This window comes from Falco naumanni, chromosome 4 (assembly GCF_017639655.2).
Source record: "Falco naumanni isolate bFalNau1 chromosome 4, bFalNau1.pat, whole genome shotgun sequence".
Lineage (NCBI taxonomy): Eukaryota > Metazoa > Chordata > Aves > Falconiformes > Falconidae > Falco > Falco naumanni.
In genome coordinates, this window is record NC_054057.1 from 59,740,043 (window position 1) to 59,766,498 (window position 26,456).

The window sequence follows — 26,456 nt, forward strand, 5'->3', positions numbered from 1 at the left end:
AGTAACTCTCTGCAAGTGCCAGGACAGCACCCTTGGAAGTGATGGGACTGACAACAAAGAATGAATAAACCTAGTCAGCGCAGATGCCCTTTCCAATTAATCTCAGACATTTACCAGTGTCATATTTCCCCTTGTAATCCCTCTGTGATTAATCATTTGCAGCAGAGAGCACATTCCCATCTGGGTATTTCTGAGCATGCCGAAGGCAAAGCAGCAGCCCTTGTAATTCTACTTATGTCTTTATTCATTCAAATTTTCACTGTTTTATGTTTGGGGGAAAGAGGCACAAGTGCACAGACCTGTCAGATAATGCAAATGAATCAAACTGCCCAGGAACCAACACACAGCCATGCAGCTGGGCAAAGCCTCCTACCCACTCCTGTCCTCACCGCTGTCAGCCTCTGCCCTACAGCTGCTTCACCACTGACAAGCGAACAAACCCCTTACAGTGGGAACAACCACAGACTACCCCAGTTCCTGCTGGAGTAGTCTGAGGTGGTGCTTATCAGGAAAGTCATCAGGAGATGGAAAGTCCTGATGGGGAGTCCTGATGCTGCTGCCATCACTCTCTCGGCCTCCTGCGATTCACTGTCCTGCACTGGCTGACGGGTTGGCTTCACATTGCTTCATCGACATTAAGATGCATCTAGAGAGCCTTCAACAGCCTCTGAGAAGACAGGGGTCCCACACTGCAGCATACTGACCCCCCCAATCAGTCAGAAGCCTGCAATGATGCTCTTTGGCATGAGAGGAGACAGGGGTGGAAGGTTATTCTGTCCAAATCTTTCAATTCAAGGGTTGGAAAGGGAATCCTGTTCACCCTGACTCTGAGCCAAAAGCACGGTGCAATCCAGCTCATAAAATATTCCCAAGACAAATGTGGCCACAAGTAGCACACCTGCATACTCTGAGACTTTGAGAATGCAAACCCCAGGAGAGGACATGCACCTAAACCTAAAAGATCACTAAAGTCCAAGCACAGATCAGCACAGAGTTTCTCTCAACACCACGTTAAGACCCACCACATGCCTGCTTGCTCATTTTCTCAATCCCCTTTTACCCTTTCTTTGCCCAAGTAGCAAACTGTTGATTTGGGGTCTTTTTCTTGCCTTTAGAGTTTGTTTCCTGGAATTCTCTGCAATGCCAGCTGCGATGCCTTGCACTCCTTCCTTTCCTAAGGGGAAAGGCAAGATTCACAGGGAACCCCCCCTCTGGGTCCTGAGCTTTCAAAGAACATCACTAAAACAGAAGCTCCAGATAAAAATCAAGGCAGCACCTGTATTACTGTAGTTTACATGACAAAGCTGCATGTATTGTTCCACCTAAACCCATCAGGAAACAGAATCTGTGGGTGGGAAGGGAAATTGATGGGTCATCAAATGGGAAGTGTGGATTTCCTTTGATGTTTAAAGTTCTGCTGAGGGAAAACAGCAGTAACCCAGCTGCCCTGCTCCTTCCAACAACCTCCCAGCGAATGGACAACTTTGAAATAGCACAAGTATTCGGTGTCAGCTGCAAGCTTAGTGACATCAGATGGGCACCGATGGATACCTACAAGCCATCATACCAGACAGCGTGCTTTAGGGGTGAAATGCACACCAGCACACCCAGTGCTACATGCCGGTTACATCTCTGAATCAGGTGTAAGTACAGATTTGCGCCAATGCACTAATCCAAGATGGCAGAATTTATCTGATGCCCATTTCATCAGAGCAGGAACGGTATCTGTCACTCAGGAGCTGGACTCAGAGCTTAGCTTGGGCTACTCTGATTTCCACTTCAGTGAGGGACAACAGATTTTGGCATGTTCAAAGGTCATTTGATGAGCAGATGGAAGGGCTTTCCACGGTGGATTACAGGATTGGTCTCCATGCACTGTAGGAGATGTCAGACATGGAGTACCTGCAATAAACTAAGCCTATTGCAATAAGGTTCAAACTCAGTTCACAGTAAGACTTGTTTGCATTCCTTGTCACCTATTGCCTCCATAGTAAGTCGAAGTCCACAGGAGATGTTAAGGGAAATTTCACAACAGGTCAGTGGGTAACATGCTGTTAAATGTGGTGAGGAGCCCTCAGCAAAAAGATGGCTAAGCTCAAAGCAAGACAATCTTACATTTCTGACCTTCAGGGTAGGGCTAAATACGCACCACTGACTAGGAAGGGACCTACATCCCCTCATGCTCCCACTATTAAACCTCTATCAGCATTTCCAATGACTGGTAGCAAACAAAAAAAGTCAAACAAACCACTAGAAAGTTCCAAAAAGAAACAAGAACAAATTGCATGGCTTGTGCATCCTACCAGGCAAGGCAGTCAGATCACCTTCCAGTCACATAAGCAAGCACACACCTCATGTAAAACATGGGACACTGAAGCCACTTAGGTGATTTATATGGTTAAAGCACTTATTTCTCCCCTTTGAATCAGAGACAGACCTATTGCTCAGAAAGCTCATTCCTCTTTTAACTGTATGGCCAGCAATCACCTTCCATCAACACATCAATAGTTTCAAGAAGCTCCATGCAAGGAAAGAACTTCTTCCTCCTTGATCTTTGCTGCAGCATAGGGGTTTCATTTCATATTCCCACCTAAATGGAGCTACAAAACAATCCCAGAAACTTCCAGAGGGCTAAACCTGCTCTGATCAGCCCCTCAAGACTCATGGCAGCATCTTTTCCTTTTCTTTTTCTGAGCCCAAAGGCACCCAGGCTGCTCTGACAATGTGTTAGAAAAGGCTACAGCATAGTGGAGGTCTCAGGCACACAGTGGTGCTCATTCCTGCTCTGTGAGGGTGAGAAGGCTGGAGACAAATGGAGGGAAAAGACAGAAATTCTGGGTTTGCCACCCTGGGGACAGCAAAGGAGTGATGTAAATTCCAGCCATGTCATCACAAATTTCACCCAACTGGATTTTGCTTTATGCACAGCCCTTGGAGAGGAGCAGCTATGGTAGAATCCCAGCTGTAGGTACCCCCCAGCATTTGCTCGGATGACAAAGATTGACAGCTTGAGCCAGGTGAGCTTTACAGTTTCAGAGAAACAGCAGCTTCACACTGATTTATTTTCCTTTATCAGCCTCATGGTTTAGGAAGCTAGATCCTTTACACGCCTGAACCTGGCAGCACTGTGCTACAGCTGCACTAGCACATGTTTCCTCCTCGTGTGCAGACACGCACAAGTGCATGTATGTTTCTCTCCCTTGCACAAATAAATCAGGCTCCTACCAGCACCGAAGCAAACCATTGCCACTCTTCAATCCTTTACATTAACAGAAAAATAAATTTGCTTGTATCAAGCTAGAAACACTGCCTCCAGTTTTAGCACGTAATTTCCTACGCGAGGGAGTTGCAAGATCGCAACTCCCATAGAGACCAAGAATTCCCTTGGTGGCAATTAGCAGCGAGGCTCTGACCTAAGCCCTTGTATTTTAACAAGTGGACGTCATTGTCATTACAGCCACTCCACCCCATTGAGCTGTAGGGCTGAAAATAGCCTCAGCTGTTGAGCTCCATCTCTCATCAGAGCCATTTGTAGAAAAGTGAGGAGAGTGGGGGGTTGCAGTGTCAATTGGTATTGACACCGGAGAGAAGCTCAGAGGAAAAAAAGCCCTTGCTGAAGAGAAAAGTAGCACTGAAATTATGCCCTGAAAATAAAAGCTTTGAAAACACTCCTTGGTGCCACCGCTCCACAGGAACCATGATTTTTCCAGGCTCTCCATGCATACTGCCATCTCCAGTTTGGGGACAAAATGTATTCAGCAGAGTCAACAGCTTTAAATCTGATTTTCCTCTTTTTTCTCCTATTCTCTGGAGATTGATCTTTGCCCTTGTGATAACATGGCCAGAAGTAATTAAGCAAAGCAATCCATATTCAGTTAGGAGAAGAAGGATGGATTTACTACCTGTACCTTCAGCTCCATCTTCACACAGGTTTCACAAAGCAAGACACACTCCAGCAGACACAGAAATAACCTCATCCCTCCCTCGGCTACAAACAACACTCCACTTTCTGCTGGATACCAGCGTCCCCAAGTCCACTTCTCTTTAGGTCTTACCTGGAGTCTTGTCTGAGTCTGAGGAGAAACAAAGCTCTGGGCAGGGTAAGGAAAAAGCCAATTCCTACTGAGATGACAGAAGGGGGAAGGGGGAAAAAGGGATCAGGGGACATGGGGAGACCATGCTGGTTTTTGTTCCCCCCCCCCCCCTTTCCCCTCCAGGAAAATAAAACAGAAACCCCAGCGATGGCAGTGATGTGCGGCAGAAGGTCTCCCCAAGTCCCCTGGCAGTGGCTTTGCTGCTCGGGGTTAGGCTGTGCCGCCCCCGCTCCCCACCCCTCTGCTGGGTTGTCCTCCTCCAGTCAAATTGCTGACGTGCTTTGCTTTCCCCTCTGCAGTCCAGCTCCAAAATAGCTCTGGGTGTCATTTGCTGGGGAGATTAGGTTTCCTGCAGGAGAGAGGCGAAAGGGCATCGTTTTAGGGACTCACTGGGACCATCCAGCAGCAGGAGATGGCGGGGGGGAAACCATCAGAAGTGTGTATGTTTGGGATGTCTGGGGGGGGACACGACAGGCTGTGGTGACAGGGTGGGTCAGAACCACTCCTCAAGGGTCCATCCCAAAGCCAAGTGATAAATGTGACATGGGGACTCAGGAACAGGCTGCTGCCAACTTATCAGCGTCGCATGCTAGACAGGAATTCTTTTCCAAAGGCATCAGATCAATAGTAGGTTTATTTATAACCTCCCAGGCAAGAGTTGTTACAATGGTGAATAAACAGCAAGTTAATAAACCTTAGTCTCTCTCTCCCTTTCTGCACGTAATATCTCTCCCTACGTTTTTGCCACATGAATCTGAAGTGCCTGCAAAAATGGCACGAGTTGCACATACATCGCATCTCTGAGGCTCAAGTACTTTGAATTTAAATGTCATTCCTGCTAACGATACAGGAGCTAGAACAGCGTCCAGCAGGCTCCCCCACAACCACTTTACCTCTGCTCGACTATCAGGAGTAAACTACAATACAAGCTTATTTTTGGCAGTAAACAAAGCAGATAACATGCTGCACAGTCCAAGGGTGTGGATCAGCATACAACAGTATGTTGTGCTCACCCAGTTTTCAGTGGCACAAAAACAGCAGCAGGAGAGCAAAAGGCAATTTTATTTGAGATTTTGAAAGCAGGGGGGTGAAAAGAATCAGAGGGAACAAACAGGGAACCACAGCAGCTACAGTGTCCTATTATCAGGGCAGAGGAAGGGCCGTTTCTGCCTTGAGATTCCTCCTGTGTGCAACTCTTGAAGCCTCTGAGTCTTGCATTGGGTTCACAGGGCATTTGACTACTGAAAAATGAAATGTGGAAGAGATCCAGCATGAATTGAGTGCTGGTGGGATCTCCTTGAAAGCAGAGCTTGAGGAGAAGGTGAGGATGAGTAGGATCAGGAGGACATCATTAACTTAATACAATTGGATGATTAAGGACAAGGACACTGGCTAGCAGGAGACATTCAAGCTGTCCTAGAGCTGGTTTCTCCACAGATTCTTGCTGGGCAGTGGTTGGTCTAGAAGCAGCTCATCTTTCATCCCATGCAGTGACCTGCTGAGAGCAGGGATGTCACCTGCTGGACAATGGGTCCAGGGATGGAAGAGAAAAAGCCACAGCAAGTGTGATATACCATCATCTTCCAAAGGCGGAAGAGAAAGAGTAGTGTTCACTGGCAGCTCTTTGACGAGGAAGATAGAAGGACCCACCACCTCTCAAATCTAACCATAAGCAACATGCTGCTCACTGGTGACCAAACTTGGGACACTGCAGAAAGGTGGCATGCTAGTGCCTCATGCTCCCCACTCCTTTTGAGTCAGAATTTACCCAGAGTGGGTCAAAACCAACCATAAAGTTTTAGGATCAATAGGAAAAAAAGATACCTGGATCTCAGGTGACATCTGAACTGCCTGTGCATTGGCTGAGTAACTTTATTTGATGTTTAGGGACAGCCTTGTGAAACCCATCTCCCCTTTTAAAGATACTGGCCATTCTGCTCAGTTCTTCCCTCTGTTTTGAAGACAGTTTAAAGTTTCAGCTGCAGGTGGAATAGCAGATAGCTACCAACAAACCTACAAAGACCTCCCAAAGACACAGAAAGGCTGCCCAAGTTTTGTTAGTAACAAAACTGAGCACGTCTTTGAATCAATGCCACTTCATTTCCAAACAGGATGATTTGCTCACCAGCTGAACGTTAAAAGAAGTTATCTCCTATCAAGTCCTGCTTTGCACTTTAAGGTCTATCCCCAACGTGAAACTTAGAATAAATCAGTGTCCCAGCTGGAGCAAGCCAAAGCAAATTAAATTTTCTCCAGCCCCCATGAAGCAACCTTGCTTCAGGGTTTAATCCCAGCCAGCAGCTCAGCCCCACACAGCTGCTCACTTGCTCCCCACCAGCGTGATGGGGGAGAGAATCGGAAGAGCAGCAGTGTGAGAACTCATGGGTAAGGACAGTTTAACAGGGAAAGCAAAAGCTGCACACAGGAGCAAAGCAAACCAAGGAGTTCATCACCATGTCCCATCAGCAGGCAGGTGCTCAGCCTCCTCAGGACAGCAGGGCTCCAGCACGCGTAATGGGGACTTAGGAAGGCAAACACCATCACTCTGAATGTGCACCCCCTTTCTTCTTCTCCCCCCAGTTTATATACTGAGCACAACATTCTACGCCATGGAATATCCCCTTGGCTAGTTCGGGTCAGCTGTCCTGGCTGTGTCTCCTCTCAACTTCTTGTGCCCCCCCAGCCTCCTCACTGGCAGGGCATGAGAAACTGGAAAGTCCATGACTTAGTCTAAACATCACTTGGCAACAACTGAAACATCAGCGTGTTATCAACATTATTCTCATACTAAATCCCAAACCCAGCATTGTACCAGCTACTGAGAAGAACATTAACCCTACCCCAGCCAAAACCCAGACACCTGCTTTCACTTCCCCACACTACAAGATCCAGCAAACCACAGGGCACATTGATGGCCAGAGGCATGAGGTGGATTCTTACGGGATTAAATGAGCAAACATTGTCTTTACAACACATTGCTGTCCTCAAAAATGAGCTTCGAAAACAACACTTTACCCATGCCACTTTTTTTTTTTTTTTTGTAATGTGTATAAGGGTCCACCTGCACACACTACAATTACAAAGCCAGGACAGTTCCATTTTCACCTCTGTGATTAGCAGCTCAATGACTATTGGTAACTGATGGCCGGACTCACATGGCTGAGCTTCTCTGAAAAACAAAACAAATCCTAGAAAAAATTCTCCACCATACAGCTAGACATCAAGAATGAACACCATGCAGGCTCCACCACCAGAACCTTGAAAAAGGATTAGTAATTAATACACAGTAATCACTATCTGGAGATGCTAATTATAAAGCAAATGCAACTGCACCCACTCCACTTGGGAACCCTGTGATGACGAGACAAAAGCCTCTGCCTGGCTTCCAAACCACCATCTCTGACCCTGTTCACTTTTGAAATAAAGGCACATTTTTGGAAGGGCTTCCAGGTGTGCAGCTTGTTTCCGTGGTTCATCTGGTGCCTTTTAGAGAGATGAACAAAACCCATCTTTTTATTTTGCCTTTAGCCAGAAAGTGAGACATGTGGAAGCTGGTGCTTGTTTTAAGGAAGGCTTTTAAACATACTTTGGTCAGCAGATGGTGCAAAACAGTGGGAGGACAATGCTTCATATGGTACGAGGAGAAAGAACACAAATTGGGTTTAATGTCCTGGCACGTTGTCACCTCTTTACCTAATGGGAAAGAGGATCCTTGTCCAGATTGCCCCACCTCCCCCCCCCCCCCCCCCCCCCGTTGGCATATTGTCATGGAGCATTTATCTCATCATTTAACTACCTGAGTCCTGGGATGCTTCACAAGAAGCATGGCCAGCAGGTGAAGGGGATTCTCCCCCTCTACTCCACTTTCATGAGACACCCCCCCCCCCCCGGCAGTGCTGCATCCAGCTCTGGGGCACGGACCTGTTGGAGCGGGGCCAGCGGAGGCCACGGAGATGGCCAGAGGGCTGGAGCCCCTCTGCTGTGCAGCCGGGCTGGGAGCGCTGGGGCTGTTCAGCCCGGAGAAGGGAAGGCTCCTGGAGAGCCTGGAGCACCTTCCAGCACCCAAAGGGGCCGGCGAGGAAGCTGGGGAGGGGCTTTTCCCAAGGGCCTGCAGCGCCAGGACAAGGGGGAACGGCTTTGCGCTGAGAGAGGGCAGATGGAGATCAGAGCTGAGGGAGAAATCCTTCCCTGTGAGGGCGGCGAGGCGCCGGCACGGGCTGCCCAGAGCAGCTGTGGGTGCCCCAGCCCTGGCAGTGCCCAAGGCCGGGCTGGACGGGGCTGGGAGCCACCGGGGCTGGGGGAAGGGGGCCCTGCGCGTGGCAGGGGTGGGACTGGGGGGTCTTTAAGGGCCCTTCCAACCCAAACCGTTCTGGGATTCTATCATTTAACTGTAAGCTCCTTGCAGCTCACCTTAGGGTGCCTGCCGTTTCTCAGGACTACACGCTCTAGGCACGAAGCAGACAAGTGATAACCAACCCCTGTTCTCGCACTAGTGACCCCTTTTAGGATGCTGTGACTTGTCCTTATGATCTTGACATGAGTGGACTGCCCAGGATACCCTGAAAGGTCACTCAAAATGAGATGAACTGAAGTATCTACAGTATCAATGAGTTATTCATCTACTCAGGAATTACAACATGTCATAGGTTTAAGAGAGAGGAAAATCTGTGTATGACGAGCTAATAAAAGTTTGAATTTACAGAGAGAATGATTAAAGGGTTGAAGGAATCTGAATTTGAATGAAAACTAATAAAATGTCATCAGGCACAATATTAGTCCCTTCTTGTACTTCAAAAAGCCATACATTTTTTTTCTTCCCACTCCAAACATCATGGAAATGTGATTTAAATAGCAACTTATACCCATGCAGTTTTAAAATACAGAAAAATCTTTCTTTGCACTTGGAAAACTGTATTTTTGAGCTCCAAAATTGTTCATCTAAACTCTTAAGTTAAAAGTAAAATGATGCCAAATGGATTTAACCATAGTTTACAGACACTGAAACAAGCTGTGCTTCATTTTACTCCAGGAATCAATTAAATTCTTTGAATTACTATAACTAGCAAGGCCTGAGGCATTAGGTCTTATTTCAATATTCCTCTTAAGTTCTACATTTTTTGCATAAAATGGGAGGATTTTGTCAAAAGGATTCCTGCTTCTCCCTGCAGGAGAATTCAATTTTCTTCCCATATGATAATGCACAAAAATTTAAGAGCTGACACCATTTCTTCTTCCTGGTGTATTTATTCAGTTTTTGAAGAAAACTAAAATAAATCCTGATATTTTGTCTCCCCATCTAACATTAATTCAGCAAAAAAAAATCAATGCTAATAAAAATTTTAGACACAAATAACCCACAGACAACATGAGCTATTTTTCTTACTGCATCTATTTCTGATAGATAAGATCGCCTAATTCGGCGTTAAGCATCACTAGATCACTAGCAGTTCCCTAAAGCACTGCTAATGTAAGGGAGCATATTCCCCCCCCCCAGCAAAAAGGTTAAATATGCCTGGCAATGGCAATTAATAGAGTCATGGGGGACAGAAAATTAATACTTTAAGAAGGCAAATCTAAGTATTATATTGAGTTAAAGAACAGATGTGCTGGGTTGATTTGTTTTTTTAAAGGCAGCTTTTCAGAATTTTAGGAAAAACTGATTTGTGAACAGACAACAAAAAAGCACAAGTGACACGTTTACCTGGCTTGGTGTTAGAGGCTTCCAAAAACCTTGTAAAGGTTCTTACATCTTTTTTTTTTTTTTTTTTTTTTTTTTTGGTGTGCTTTCCTGCTCTTAACTTCTATGTAGCTAATTTAAACGAAATTCGTAAATTTTAAAATTTGTAGTTTAACACCATAGACCCTGGACAGGAAAGACACATGGTGCCCTTCCATTCTGGCTGGTTGCCCAGAGATGTTTGAAGACCGCTATCTCCACTCCTCTTTGCCCTGAATGCCCCTAATTCATTTCTGACCTGCGGATCATTTCCCTCACTCTCAGCTGGACTAACTCCAGAAGAGCGAGGACCAAACCCCGGCACAGCCCTCCGGCTGCTGCCTTACTAGGGAAGATCAGAAGGATTACTTAGGCAGCAGCACATCTCTGGTACATCCCATTATGGATTCTTGCCTATTTCAAAACAGCCGGGTGTTGCTTATCCAAAATCCACTTGTGCTTCCCAAGAATCCCCAAATCCTTCACAGAACTGGTCATCAGCAGCACTTTCCTATGCTGTCATTGAGCACTATATTTTTTAACCCTTTCAGAGAACTTCATATATTTTTTTCATTCATACATTTGTGATTGTGGAACTTTTAAGCTTGACTTACCAAAGTCTCAAGAGGCCCAGCCAAAGTCAGATTTCCAGTAAAAATATTATCAGATGGCACAGCCTGTCTGGTTCTGCTTGATAAATCCTTCCATTTTGACATTAAATCTTCAATAACCACACACTGAATAAAGCTCTGCACCCATTCTACAGCACATAATTCTAGATCATGTTCCTAAACTGTTTACAAGCTTGTCATAGAGTGACAAGTTATTTATTTTTTAATTCAATTTGCATTACTTTGTTTCCTTTCTGTTTAACACACTGCCATATAGGAGACAGATTGGACTGACAAAGCTTCTTACAGGTTAACTGTGGCTCTCCTCTTCAGCACATTCTCAGTACTTTTAAGGTTTTTACTTTTGTTCCAGTATCTTTCTGGGACTGGAATTCTAAATACCTGGTCTATAATTATCTTAGGTTCTGCACGCCAAACACCCCCCCCCCCCCCCCCCCCTTTTATTTTTTCTCTCCTATTTTCAAGACAGAAGTACTCTTACCTTTCACCGATCCTCTGGCATGCTGGCCACCATCAAGGGTTTCATTACTACCATCACCTCAGATCTCCTCGCCATCCGGAATACCACAAATACTCTACAACAAACTTCATGAGGTCCGGCCCAACTTAAAACATTTTTTGGTTTTGCACTTTCTAATTAATTTCTTACCTGTTAGAGACAGAAGTATTTATCCCTTTGTTACAGGCGTCAACTATGATACACACCTGGTTGCAGCCTGCTTTGTAGCATGCAAAAATAAATCCCAAAATTTTTTAACAGTTCTCCTGCTTTACTGAGCATTCAACCAATCATTAATCAATCTTTTCCTATCCCTTATATAACCTCAAAATTATTTTTTTAATTCTTAAATCACTTGCTATTTGGATTTTATTTCATGCCTTAGTTTGAGTATCTGTGCTCAGCTCTGTGCAGGCACACACTGTCTTTTAGAGCACCTAATCCACAGCTAGGACAGCACAGTCACACCCATGTTTTCTGAATAGTACACAAACTTTTCTTGATTACCCCAGCTCCGCTCTAAACAAGAGCATCACCATTTCTCTGAGTGCAACTCAAACTCACCTTTACCTGAAATGCGTACAAAGGGGGGAAAAGTTCCTTTTGAGGTGGGTGCAGCACTGGAACACGTGCCCAGAGTGGGATACCCAGAGGTAGGCAGAATCGGAGTGGATGAGGCTCTGAGCTGTGAAACCAGCCCTGCTTTGAGCCTGGACAGGAGGAGATACTTCAGAAGTCCCTTACACTCTTGGTTATTTTATGTTATGATCCCATGAGCTGATCAGATATCACAGAACAGTTGGGGTTGGAAGGGCCCTTAAAGACCCCCCAGTCCCACCCCTGCCACGCGCAGGGCCCCCTTCCCCCAGCCCCGGTGGCTCCCAGCCCCGTCCAGCCTGGCCTTGGGCACTGCCAGGGCTGGGGCACCCACAGCTGCTCTGGGCAGCCTGTGCTGGCGCCTCGCCAATCTGCACTGTAAAAAAGATTTCTTCCTTACATCTAGTCTGAATCTCCCCTTTTGCAGTTTAAAACCATTACCAGCTCTTCTTTTAGAATATGTTTCTTGGAGGTTTCCCCTTTAAATCTGTCCATGAAAGCTGTCTTAGTACTTCCTGAATATTATGTGGGTCACCTTTGATGTTAAGAGAATAACCTCCCTGCTCCGAGAATAAGGCTTCCCTAGTTTCTCCATGGATTTATTCTCTCCATGAAGAAAAAAGTCACGCTGCTAGCAACAGACACCAGCTTTACTACTTTTCCACTGAGGGCAGTGCAGTTGCCATAGCTAAATAATACTTTGTACAAACAAGTCACTGTGGTGTTTTTTTCATAGAACTGTTTCTCAAAAACTCTTCCATTGCTTTTAAGCTCTCGCCATGCCTCCCACATATATCTTTCTTTGCGTTTCTTCTTTTCCATCACTTCCCCTCTGCTACAACTCCCTATCTTTAAATATGCCATCCTTTCTGAAAACACTGTACATTCTTAAAGTGCGGGGGGGGGGGGGGGTGTTGCAACAAGCAGTGTCACTCCCTGACCAACCACCATCCTCCTGAAGGTTTAGATCCAGAAGCATTTACATGTATCACAGAGCAACAGTAGTTTGGTAGCTTTTGCCTTCTACCCAGCAAGGTTTTAACCATGCTATAAAAGGTACTACACTGGATAAATTGGGATTTAATCCTGACGCAAGCACTCTTTTGTTTGTGGACAACTTTGCTGAGTGAAGATCTTAATACACAATTACCTTGGATCACACACAGTCAGCAATCTCAACAAGAGATCAGGGAGACTGTCAGAAGCTTTTGTATGTGAATACGCAGACAACAGTAGGATGTCAGAGGTTAGAGGCTGATTTGCCTTACAGAATTTCTTTTACACAAGAAGTTCAATCCATTTCAGAAAGTTACCTAAAAGTAATGTCTATTTGTAGGTACGCAGGTAGTACCCACTGATGTCAATGGGATTAGATGGATGCTCTAAGCTAGTCATATGCATAACATCTCTTAGTAGTGGTTTCAGTTACAGAAGAGTTGTCAGGATTGATAAAATTGTTTTATTTCCTCACCCCAAGCTTTCTGCAGACCTTGCCCAGTGACTCAGTTCATCCCAGTGCCTACAGATCAGCACTGTCCAGCTGTGGATAGACGGGTACCCAAAAAATATGCTTGAGTGTCACCTCAGCCTTTTCTCTGCCTCTCTTGATCACAAGCAGCACTTGTAGCCTCAGAGACAGCATTTTCCTTCCTGTTAAGACACTGCCCTGTGATCAATGACAATGAATGTTCTACTCAAAAATAAAGCTTTCATGACTACATTATTATTGGATGAGGTGAGTTCTGCTTTCCAGGGATTACCGAACTGAGTGCATGCCCTATCTATTACTTATTTTGGACACATTGGAGAAGCCAATACTGACGTCTAACCTCTAATTTCTTCCAACACCGCTATTCTCAAGCTATCCAAGTACAACCCAGTTATGACCACTACCTGTGTCAAAGGCCAAACCTGGCAGAGAAGGGGCATTCTCAGCTCTGAATTAAGAAAAGTGGTTATAAATATACCAGTTGATAGGTAAGGGAAGATTTAGATCAGAGGGCAACAATCAGGTGTTGTGGTGTTGTTTTTTTTAAAAAAGCTATCTTAATTATTTTAGCTGTATTAAAATTACCTTATTTTTGTAAATTATTTGGAAGCAGAAATAATTGGGTTTGGGTTTTACCATTATGCTCTGGAAGGCAGGCAAAGGTGCCTCAGAAAAAAAGGAAAGAGCAAGCACTAAGTTTTAATTGAAATCTGCTCTCCTGAAAGGGACCTATTAAAAGAGCAATTTCACTTAAAAGATAAACAGTGGCAATACTTCATATTTCAATCATAAGAATATCTTTGTATTGAAATAGCAATGGCATTAACATTGCACAACTTATAAAAATTAAGAATTAGGATAATCTTTAATCTTCCTGTGTTAAATGCTTAAAACTCTCCGAGAGTGTATTCCTTCTTCTCCCTGGTGAACATGGATGAGTGTCATCAGATTTACAGATTCCTGCAGTCACTCCTAAAATACCTGGGGGGTGACTTTGTGTCATTTGATCTACATGCCAGGGCAAGCTTGGCTTTTGTACCTAAGTGTTTCCTTAAACTCTGAGACAATATTTTTGCAAGTTATCTAATGATATATATATTCATAAATTATTTATACAACTCTTGGTTGTAGTCAGTGGCACTTACAGAGCTTTTGTGTGGTTATGTCAAAACAGGATGCACATCCAAACTTGAAAAAAAAATAGTGTCTGCACAAAGGATTTATAATCCTAGTAAGGCAATTTCTTTCCATATCACAGCAGAATTCAGTCCTTATATTCTCCTCAGCTGGAACCCAGATCAATAATTTAAAGGGTTATTAAGCATCCAGGAAGGCCTTCACTTACACACCTATAAATCCTCAGACCAGCTTTTCTTCTCAATTGCTGCCGGCAACTGTCTTCAAAACGTAAATTGGATAGTCAGACTGAATTTTGAAGTGATTCCAATTAAAATGGAATATAACTTTGCTTACTGATCAATGATGCCTACAGTGAACAGAGGGAAAACAGAAGCTGTTGCTACCATACATTCTCAGCTTAATAGTGGTCTCAGCTGACACAAACTGTCCTGTTTGGAAAGCACCAGTAGCACAGACAATAAAAGAACACCATTCCCAAGAGCTGCTCATGCACTATGTTGGATGAACACAGGTCTAAGATCTGCAAGAGTGTAGTAACTTACTCTATAAAGAAATCAAGAAGGCTGTGTAAATCACAGAGTGAATTCTAGCCACACCTCCATCCCTGTTTCTTTCAGGTGGTCACCATATCAAAATGCACCATTCATTCACGTATCCTGATAAAAACCCCTGACATGAGCAAGACAGATTTTATTTCCCCCATTAATACCTGTGACTTCTTTTGGCTAATCCCTCGTTAACAAGTTGTTTGTTCTTTTGGACATTGAGTTTTGATGGAATTGCCCTACAAGCTTTGCTATACCAGTGATCTAACAGGATAACGCAAAAATCACCTTCTGCGTTACAATCTCAATGCTAACAGGTTATGCATTTGTTGAAAATGGACTTGCAGACCACACAAATAATAAAGTACTACCCTACCAAATCAGCTAGATTGCTCCTCTAAACCCACTCATCATTGCTTAAAGTTCTGATACATCTTCAGCAGTCTTTATTTTTCACTCCAAGTGATTATAGTCCACCCTGTACTGGGTATAATCCACAAGCTTCTAGTGCCACACTGACACAACTCTATTGACTTAAACTCAAGCAGATCTTGAGTTCTTCCTTATTCACATCAAGAACTGACAAGTCATCTTCAACCCCACGAAAAGCAGAATGACCTCTCTCTCATTCAGTATGTCTGTAGCACAGCAAGATTCGAGAGAGATCAGAAATAGTTCCTGAGAGCTAGCAAGGTAGGGGTTTATAGAAGAGGATTAGCTAAATGACTATGTATGCAACATAGCCTACGTGAGATTCAAAACTCACTCCTAGCTACAGAAGACACACTGTATTTTAATTACTGATGGGAATATAACCAAGCATCTTCTAGTAGCTCTGAATCTCATCTACATTTCTCAAAACAAGTTTGTCACCAAGGTTAAAACTTATGTCATAATAAATTCTCTCTGTAAATCAGAATGCGCATGAACATCTGTGAGTGAACAGGCAGCAGGAAACCTGAGCTTTAATGCAATCATGCATGTAAAGGAGGAAACAGAAAAGGAGAGAAATCCCTTTGCCTTGAGAAACCTGAAGCTTGAGTATGCAAAATTGACAGCAAATGTGGATTTGGGGTGTATTTGTGAGCTGTCAGTCACTTTGTAGCCAGTTGCTGACATTTGTTCCAACACACATGCACTGTTGCACTCAAAACATACACAACTTTTAAAACATTCAAGCAAATTTTTTCTTAACACTGTTTTTGCAATTCGAGCCCACATATCCTCGCTACAGGCATCTCTCTCCCTGTCACTGGTGTGAAAATCAGTAGAGACTACAGTGGGTCCTGATTTGTACACAGATCTGCAAAAAAAAGAATAAACAACTATTAAATATTGTACTGCTACTTTTTAAATTTTCTTAAAACCACCCAAAGCAAAACAATAAACCCATGGCAGTGAGTTAAGACTTCATGTTGATGTCTTCTATGCTAAAAGAAGAAAAAAAATCTACCAACCTCACATTCAAGTTCGCAGTTTGTTGGAGATCTCCAGCTTTTTTTACCCTGCAACATTAATGGTTTGCTGTCAGAGACATTTTTCAGCCACTACCACAGACTAGGAAGGTCATAAACACAGGGAGTGGGGAGAGAAACTGCATTTGAGTTACCTATTATCATCAGTAATGACTTACCCAAGCCACAAGGATCTGGGAAATCTATACCACAAGGAACTGCAGAAGTAATATAATCTGAAGTTACTCACGTATATAATATAAAATAGTGTTTTTTAGTAAAATTTAGAAGGCAGGCGATGGCTCTGCTACAAGGAAGAAAATTGCAACAGCTGGTGAAGTAGCACTCCTTGTATCACCAGTGTTGAGAGAGATCCACTTCTGGGACAACACATGAGAGAGCAAACTGAGATGACATACATAAACACTTGTCACTTCTGAAACACACCTTATGAACAATGTCAGTTGTTCATTGCTTCCCTTTTAGCAGTCAGACTGAGATCTTTATAATAAATCTATTTTCTCCAATTTGGATGTCTATCTTCTGCATTTCACACTGATCCTAAGCAAATAAACATTTTAGTTTTACATTTGTTTATAATCCATTTGCAGTAGCACTGATTTTTCAGACAAATACAATGCAGCAAAATTTGTTCTTTAAACAGTGCAAAAGAATGCTGCTTCTTTTAGGACTACTAATTCAAGAGTATTTAAATGAGCTCACTACTTACTGAGGCTGTGTATCTTTTGCAACCCAACACTCTTGAACTATGTATTGATCTATACGCAGCATGATTCATCGGCTAGAAATCAAAGATCTCCTCAGTAAGTTTAATGAGTTAGCACTGTGGAAACACAGTGTTTTCATTTTTATATGAGACTATTATTCAAATCAGAGCAGTACAATTAAACTAAACAACTAAACAAAGGTCAGCCTAATATGTATTTCAAATACTTTCAGTTAATATTATTTAAAAATCAGCATAAAATACCAAATGTTATCAGACTAATTCAGGGGTAACAGGCTACCAGGAAAACATTTCACTGCGACTGTTTTCCAAAGTATCTCTGCAGGGAAGTTGCCAACATAGTTACACTAAAATAGTTGCAACTATTCCATTACAGGTGTTTTGGAACAAGTATCAAAGCAACCAAGCTGCGTTTGAATAAAACCAGCAATACCACTCAGTGGGCGGATGTTTTTCTAATGATCTTCTAAATTACAGTGCTTTGGAAATCCTCTTCTCTATGTAAAATAAAAAAAAGGAGGGGTGGGGGGAAGCTTCTTGCAGCGTCCCCAAAATTAACTTCAAAAACATGAGTCCAAAACAGCAACAACAGGAACCCGCCAAGAGTAGAAGATGACAGCTCAAATCCAGAAACCAACAAACAAATCTGGTCTGCTCCCACTATCCTAATTAGGCTTTTTTACAGAAAGACTTCAAATTTGGTCCTTAAGTTATGATGCAACGCATCAGGGCTGGGACAGCACCAAGGCTGTTTGGTAACCAAAATTCCTGTGGCTTGCCATAAGTGACAGCCCTTGATCATTCCTAAACCAAAGCGCACCCAACCCAAACCCTCAGAGGAGCGATGTGATGGATGCCCTGGGGAGCCACTACCACCTCCTCCCCTGAACCACTCCTGACACTCCTGCCCTTGGGTCTCCCAAGGCAGAACACCTGTGCCCTGTGGTGCCACACTAAAATTTCAGTACGTTCTTCCTCGGTCACCTACACAACATAGGAAATGCAAAAACTTGTGGAGCTGGGATGGGGGTGACAGGACAAAGGGAACCAAAAATGTTTGTGGGGTGTCAGTTTGGGAGGAACTCTTCCAAAAGCGAGCTATGGAAAAAGAGCTCAAGCAACTTCGTCTTGAGACACTGATACGTATAGATCCATTGAATATGGAAATGCCTTGCCTGCAAATTACACATTTAAATTATTCAAAGCACCATGGAAATAAGTTTTCCACTAATGAAAAACAATTGCATCAATTATTTTTTATGCATGTCACCAGAAAAGAAACCGCTTAGAAATTTTAAACTCTAAACTGAGGAACCTTTTTTTTTATCCCTGCAAGGTCTGAAATTTCACACTAGACTCCACAAGACAAACAAGCTGAATTCTTGTATTAGCTGTGCAATGCTTGACTTGCAACCAGAAATACATTCACAAACTATGCAGGACAGGATTAATCCTATCGACTATGTAAGCAACAACTGAGATAGTCAGCTCGTGCTCCATCTGTTACTAGTGAAAGAAAAAAAGGGCAATCCCGGCCCATGTGACCTGACTGACTGGCACAAGGTCCCCAAATGCTAGCAAGAAGAATTTCCCTCAGTGCTAAAGAAGTGCTGGCTATTGCCTGCCAAACAGAAGGCATCCTCAAAAGTCTGTAAGGAGCTGCTGACACTGCAAATACACCAAGTGTTCACAATGTATCAACAGTACATTTCATTTTCTATATGGCCGTCTATACCTACCTGCTGTGCACATATAGACACACCACATGCAATTCCAGAATATAAGAGAGATTCCACACACCGGAGTTGAGCTCATTGAGGAAAGGGGAGGGGCATTAAGATCTGCACATCAGTGATCTGAAAACTGTTGTCTTTCGGTGTCTTTTAGGACATTCAGCCTAAAGGAGTTATATGTTCCTGCCTCCAACCTCCATGCCAACAAAACCTGATTGTGACACTCAGTAAAGTGAATCCGTTTGGGAAACGTGCTAAATTCACCATAACTTCCACCCCCCAACCCCACAATGTTCCATGAATTACTTACTAAAGATTGTCCATTATTTTCAACTACTGGATGCAATCTAATATCTTCTGTCATCTCTCTGGGTGACATTTGATCTTGCATCCAGGTCAAAAGATATTCCTCAGACCCAAGCACAACAAATGTCACCCAAAACTGCCCGTTCTTCTTCCACAGAATTTGCTGAAGTAATAAAACCAGTCACATAAAACATGAAGAACTTTAATTTTTGTAACTGCATTAAAGCAGAACACATAACATGTCTTTTCAAGGCAGAATTACCAAAACCAAATTCATCTCACATGGAGAACAGCAGCTGATAAATAGTGTGAGTTGAACTAAAGAAAACAAGAAGCTGTAACTAGTTATTAGGGACATAGAGGCAACACAGTTGATTATTTAAATAAAAGGTATCAGGTATCAAATCACATACATAAAAATACTAGAAAATTACACTGGCCATGATTTATTACAGAACTCTCATATTTCTGAGACTTTCATATATGTAACACAAAACTTAATAATCTCTTTTGACCATTGTACCTTATGCTTAATAGAAATGACGTGCTAGTTGTGCACAGCTTGCCTGGTGCTACTTAACACAAGTGAACACACAACCCAGCCCGCAAGGCATCCCAATGTTCCACAGAAAACAACTAAACAGAGGGGGGGAAAAAAAGGAAAAGCAGATGAAATTCACAAGTTATGGTGTACCAACACCCTGTAGTATCAAAGTACATGCCAAAGAGATCTGTGAAATATAATTTTAAGAACATTACACAAGAGGTAGAAGTGAGATTTTCGTAGCGTTCATTCAAACATCCACAGTTGTTTTACAGAAATACTTAAACAAGCCTAAACTGATTAATGGTTAAAATCTAGTATAATCAGCCATTGACTTTTTGTTTTTTAAGCTAAATTATACTTTCACATATTTCTGTTGGGCCTACTGAATGGATCAACTCACAAAATCCTCCTTCAGTTAATATCTCACTAGCCATGTAAAATTTGCCATTTTAAGCGTATGAGTTTGACCAACAAACATGTAAAAGAGATACTTCAGACAGCAAATAGTATATTAAAATAGAGACAATATTAATATTTGTATATGTCATAAAAAATAAAAGGAAACTTATTTTTCCCATATATATTGGAAATAGCCTAATTCTGTGAAAAAAACCTATGCTCATTATTACTGTGCATAAACTTTTAAATTGGTTGTATTTTATACAGTAAAAACCATAAAATCATTGCCAGACAAAGATTGCTTTAAGTGGACTCGGATTTATTCTTTCTCTCTAACAAACTTTTTAAACACTATATGCAAATATTTTCCTTTTTAAAACTCATTTGGCAAAAAGGATTTATAGCTCCAGTTCCTCAATTTTTTAAACAGTTGCTCCTAACCAGATACATTTTCAGTCTGTAACAGCACACAGTACATACATTAAATGCATCTTTTTTTTTTTGTGCACCTTTGATTAAAGTATTGCTAATGACGAAAAATAAGAACCTTCCTTTCTATCTAACTGATAAAATTTATTTGCAACATTCCTATTATTTAAAAAAAAAAATTAGAAAGCACTATCTACTACAAATAAGAGATGCCTGGTTTTTATATAATGTTCTGCAAAACAAAAAAGTGCTGGTGACTGAGATGGATAAGCTGCACAGGAAATAAATCAAGGTCTTAATATGGTTAAGGTTATATTTCCATTGAAGCAGATCAGGATTAAAAAAGGTGCAAAATTCTCAAAAACCCCGCAAGTTCAATTCAGCCAAAGTTTCTGCAGTAGGTACATTCCTCAGCTTTAAAAGAAAGCAAAATTTATCCTGCTAATTCCAAGTTGTCAGTGTAGTGAGAAACCTTATAAAAAAGGTTAGGAACAGTTCCTTCTGGAGTTTCTTAATATCAAATGTTCAAGGTGAACTGCTAAGCTTCTGTTTACAAAGAGCCTACTTAACTCCAGATACCATGCCAGTAAAGCAACAAAGCCAGACAAAGACAAAAATCTGTTAAAGCTGCTGGCTTCAGTGGAAGCAGGTCTACACCCATCTCTTCAGTAGTCTAACTGCAAACACACCTATTTAAAAATAATAATAAAAATATGTATTTCAAAGTCAACTGCTCTCATGCATATTCATATGCAGTATTCCCTGTTCTTATTCAATATAATCTACAGTTGTGAAGAGTTAAATAATCAGGAACTCAAGTGTTTCCACTTTAATGACTAATAGGAAAAAAAATAATCTATAGAAGACTGTGGCCGCAAAGTAGAATTTAACACTTAGTTTTACAACTATGATCATGTACACTGTCAAAGCAATAAAGATACAAAGTAAAAAAAAAAAAAAAACAAACCCAAGCCCTACTCCTTTGGGTTGGTCCAACATGCAGCACTTTGACATTATGGCTCCCAAGCAGAGAATGGAAAAAAAAAACCCACCAACCCAGCTTTCAGCATAGGTAACAATAATACTTTTAAAAGAAATACATATAGGCTTAATGTCTGTCTGTTGCACAATCTTCACAGCATTTAAATGAAAAAAACAACCCAGCTTCCCACAGAATTAGAGCTATGACCCAATATAAAAATGTGTAAGCGAGAGCATCATAGTGAGCAAAGCTAGATGCTGCCACTTAAGGAAGAACAGGTTTTAAAAAATCACATAGGTCAATGGAAGTTTTATGCTAAGTACTCGTGGCATTTCTCATTTTCTAAGTCCAGAAAAGCCGAGCTTCAATTCTACTTCATCCTCTTCCCTTACAGACAGCAGTTGAGAGGCGAGAGGTGGTGATCTTGATCCAAGAGGGAGGACCATACCCCGTAGGTTTGAACTGGCTGTTCCTAAGCCCTTTTCTAGGCCCTCAAGCCGGTACACGGCTCGATTCCATATGACTAAAACATACAGAGGTGAAAAGGATGGCTACCAGAGCAAGACAAGAACAAGCCAACTCTGCCACGGGCCTCAGCAGTTGAACCCTGACAGCATCTGTGGGCAGCAGACGGGGAAAAGGGAATCGCAGTTTAAGCAACAGACTCCTGCCCCTCAGGCTCACACCCTTCTGACCACTGGAGCCACAAAGAGGAGGGGTCCTGCCCACTGGAAGTAGGGTTTCCCGTGGGTCAGGGTTTCCTTCCTTCTTGTAGCTCCCTCTTTCCTTCTTTATTTCCCTAAACAGAGCGGGAAAAGGCCTGAATAGCAGATCAAACAATCCCAGGAAACCATGCTCACTGTCACTTCTGGAAAAGTGCATGGGAAAGCTTGCAAGCTTTCCATACAGTTTGGGAGTATGTCCACACTTCTCTGAATAGGTAAGTACCTCAACAAACGTCCCACTCACATAATCTTCTATTATTCATTTACTTCAGCAAAGAAAAAAGACTTCTCATGAAGACTACAGCATCACTTTCCAAGCTGTAAGGCAGATTCCAAATTATTTGTATCCAGGTACAGACAACAAGACTAGTAGCAGTGGTAAATACCAGGAGCAAAGAAAAATATTCAGTCTGGGGGAAAAAAAAACAACTCAAGCCATAACAGCACACTCTTGAAAAGCCACAGCAAAACAAGCATCACAAACTTAAGACAACCTCCCTGTATGCTGTTCTAATAAAAATAATGAAAAATACCAATGTCTTAGTTTTAGTCTATATAGATACCATCAGAATAATTTCATTGCCAGAAGGACCCTGCAGATACAGAAAAAAGCAGATACCAAACCTAAAATCAAGAAAAAGTAGTTCTTACTCTGATGCTGACGTCTTCTGGGAATCGGTAAGGTTGAACCACCAGAAGCCTCCAGTTATTTATACAGAAATAACTAATTCTTAAATCTATGTTGTATTGGACTATCAAATTGGGGGTTTAAAGCATTAAAGATTCACGGCCAACTATTAAGACATACACCCTGATAATAATCTTGACTGCAGAAGGGACTCAAGTATCTTGTTTTCTTTAAGCTGGAACAATCTAGTACTGCTACCATTACCAGCTATAACTCTGCTGTCATCGTCACCTCATTCAAAAATGTAAACTGCATAAATCAAACCAGAAAATAAATAAAAGAATGAATCTCAACAAAGCTGGGGGTGGGGGACGGTGGGAATAAACTTAATTTTACCTGATTGTTCCACAAGTTGGGGTGGGGTGACGTTTTTCAAAAATCAAACCTAACTCCAACCCAAAACCACCTCTCTGGTGTAGCTGTCACCTAATACCTTGCCTCTGCTTCCACTGAAGTCAGTAAAATGTGAATACAATTAGTCCCTAAAACTAGAAATGTTATACTTACACTTATTCATACCAAAAATTTAGTGCAATACTTAAAAGGTTTGCACACTGTTGCTAAATTAAACACCAGTCAACTAAAAAAACAATTTATGAGTGTAACAGAGCTGCTGCAACTCCAGGTGATTATTTTACAAAATACAGTGTTTTTTCCCCTGAAATATAAAAGGGTGTGCAATAAAGCAACAGAACTGAAGCACTCTGAAAGGACTTTTGTTTTTATAGGTCTAATGCTGCCCATAATCAATTTTTTTCAAGAAATGGGCACAAAATTGCTTTGATACGAAGACCCCGAGATAACAGAGCAAGGCAAAATGAAATGTGAGCACATGCTGGTCGCATTTGTAGGGCACGACAAGGAAAACCTGACACTAACACATCTGACCTGTGGCGACTCTCCACAGTCACGGTGCTTTATGCTTGTTAAAGAGCCCATAAACGGGACAGCCCGACAGTATGCGAGAACGACATGAACGGCGTATGCCAACTGTTGGCTACAGGCAAATGCAGCCACACTGTAACCCTTTTTAAATGCATTTTTAAACTGCAATTGAAAACAGAAGTGAGCATACAGCTATTTATCATTTTTGAAAAATGAGACTGTTAAAGGCACATTGACTATATTAGGAACCAATTAAGACCACATTCCTTCACAACAATAATTAACACACGAGCAATACAATAAGGACCTACTACGCTCCATACATTCACCACTACAAAACAATCCTGCAGGACTACAATTGTTCTGTAAACAGAAAAGCTGATCAAGACTTTCAAATTCTGATTTCCCGTCATCACAGTAATCATAATTAAAAACCTAAATTATTCAGTAACTGAAATACTGCAGACCACGTTTTAAACTGTGCAGTATAGTTAATTAGTTCCACAAACACAAATTTAGCCTTCTTAAATTAGTTTGTGCAGATAAATTGCACATTAGATAAACTGCACACAGAGGAAACATTCACACTAAAATAACTCTCTCCACTACCTGTTGTTTAGGCTAAGGCTGAAAAATATTCTTTTAAGTTGAATTCACTTTCTTTAGGGAAAAAAACCTACAGTCTTGCTATGCTAAGATTCTGATTTCTATTGACTCTTGCTTTTAAACTTTACTCAGTGGATTACAATGAGGCTTGCGTAACATTTTTCTACAAAGTTATGCAGCTACTGCCTCATTACAGTTAATGACAGTACTATTGAGACTACATCTGCTCTAGAAACATCCACAGATCCAAAACTACAGAACTGCATTTGGAACATTTTGCAAAGTACGTACATGGAAACAATTACATATTTATCCACAAAATGTCAAATTCAACATCAAACACTATGGAACATAAAAATTTCATTTTCATCTTTCAAACTTTGCTTATATCCCCAACTTAATTCACTTTTAAAATAAGAGCTGCTCTCCCAAACCATTCATTAATATACTGATACCCAAGAACCTTTGTTGGTTATTAGTACACGTTAAGAGATCATGTAACAGTAAGACAGTTGTTAAAGCATTATTTATAAGTGCCCTAAGAACAAAACTTGAATTACTTAATCTTTTCTAATTCTCGCCCTGAACATTCACACCAATACATGACACTCCGATTGTCTAAGCCACAGAATGGAGACTAGTTAACAGCAATTAAATATATTAAATCTTCCATGCGAAAAATTAATCATTTAAACAGCTTTGGTAACCTAGTATATAATTAGCTTTGTGTAAATATTTTGCAAACATCCCTTCCCCAAAAAAATCCCTATATACCATGTGTATATTTATATAATAATATACATATTTCCTGAGTAAATCATTAAATCTGATTATTTGGAAGATTTGGCAAAATATCCAACTTTACATTACTAAAATAGAATTTTAAATAAACATTCAATGAACACGTTAAAAAAAATATGGAATGTTTCTGAAAATTATAGTACCATGAACTTACGTTAATAACAAATCATAAGTTTTAATTAAGTTACATACTATGTTATATAGTTACTGGATTTTAACCCACTGAGGAATCAATAAATCTAATTTCTAATCCTGAGTGACAATTTTGTATCACCTGCTAATGTGTACTTCAATGCAGTACTTACTGCAAATCTAAAAAAACCTTTTTTTTCCTTTTTTTTTTTTTTAATGGAAAATTTTAAATGGACTATGCTATAGAAAAGCTCGGTTTACACTGGTTTAGCTCGAAACTGAATTGGCAGCACAACTGCTGAAGCATCTCACAAAACCAACATTAAACACCGATTATTCTTGTCAAACTGTGAGCAATAACCTGAACGACCTGACTCCCTGCTACAAAAACAACACAGGAGTATGGTTTGTTCTGTACAGTGATGGGATACAAACTACTGAAGTGATCACTTTGGCACTTAAAAAAACTACATAATGGTGGAAAAAAAAACCCTGAACAATTGTGAAATACGTTTCAAATGCATTTTAAGTATGCTAAACTGTATCATTAACCAAAAAAAAAAAGGAGAATTAAGTTCTACCACACACTGGTTTCTCAGGTCATGGCTTGACTCATAGCTGATACATAGCTGTGAATAAGCACACAAGGAAATGCTCAGCTATTATTTAGTTCCCCTTAATAATAAAATTCTTATGTAGCAGACATTGCAATACCAGCAATATTAAAATTGCATTAACACTATTACAAGATGTGTCTCTCAACACCAGAATCACAGTAATAGAATTGCAGCACTGATCAATCATGTTAACCCTTTCGCTTTTTTATAACCTGTCAAAACCACCTTCCATGGTACTGTGCAGGACACTTAGCCCTTCCTTCCCCATCCTCAGCCTTCTGCCTCCCTTTTGTGATCATTATTATTATTATTATTATTTGCTATTACTCCAGAATCCTCACAGGTTCCTCAGGTTTTTCTTTTTTGCTTCCTTTGTTTTCATGCTCCATGCTGCTTTTTTCTTGTGTGCTTCTGTTCGGAGGACAAAGCTCTTGCAATGCCCTTTCAACAACAACTTGTTTTATGGGACCACTTGAAGAATTTTTTGGCAACGTCATCTGTAACGCACACCATAAAGCAGTACGAGCCTTGCGCGTGGAAGCAGCCAAATCTCTAATGGCAGCTGCCAGAGCCAGAATATCTACAACAGAAAAACACATTATAGGTTAAACTAGCATAAAAGCCTGGTAAGATTAATACATTAAAAAAAATTCTGTAAATTAGTTCATCTCACCAGAGGCATGCAAAGTGTG

General features: G+C 41.4%; 1 protein-coding gene across 2 annotated transcripts in view; it reads right to left on the minus strand.

The window, feature by feature from the left end:
* Positions 1 to 19,139: 19,139 nt before the first annotated feature.
* Positions 19,140 to 26,456, minus strand: part of LOC121086743 (meiosis-specific coiled-coil domain-containing protein MEIOC-like) — a 36,094-nt gene continuing 28,777 nt past the window's right edge. For both annotated transcript variants that reach the window (XM_040590897.1, XM_040590898.1), the window contains exon 9: positions 19,140 to 26,344. In XM_040590897.1, the coding sequence (XP_040446831.1) occupies positions 26,088 to 26,344 (257 nt within the window). In that variant the 3' untranslated portion in view covers positions 19,140 to 26,087. The remainder of the gene's footprint in view (positions 26,345 to 26,456) is intronic.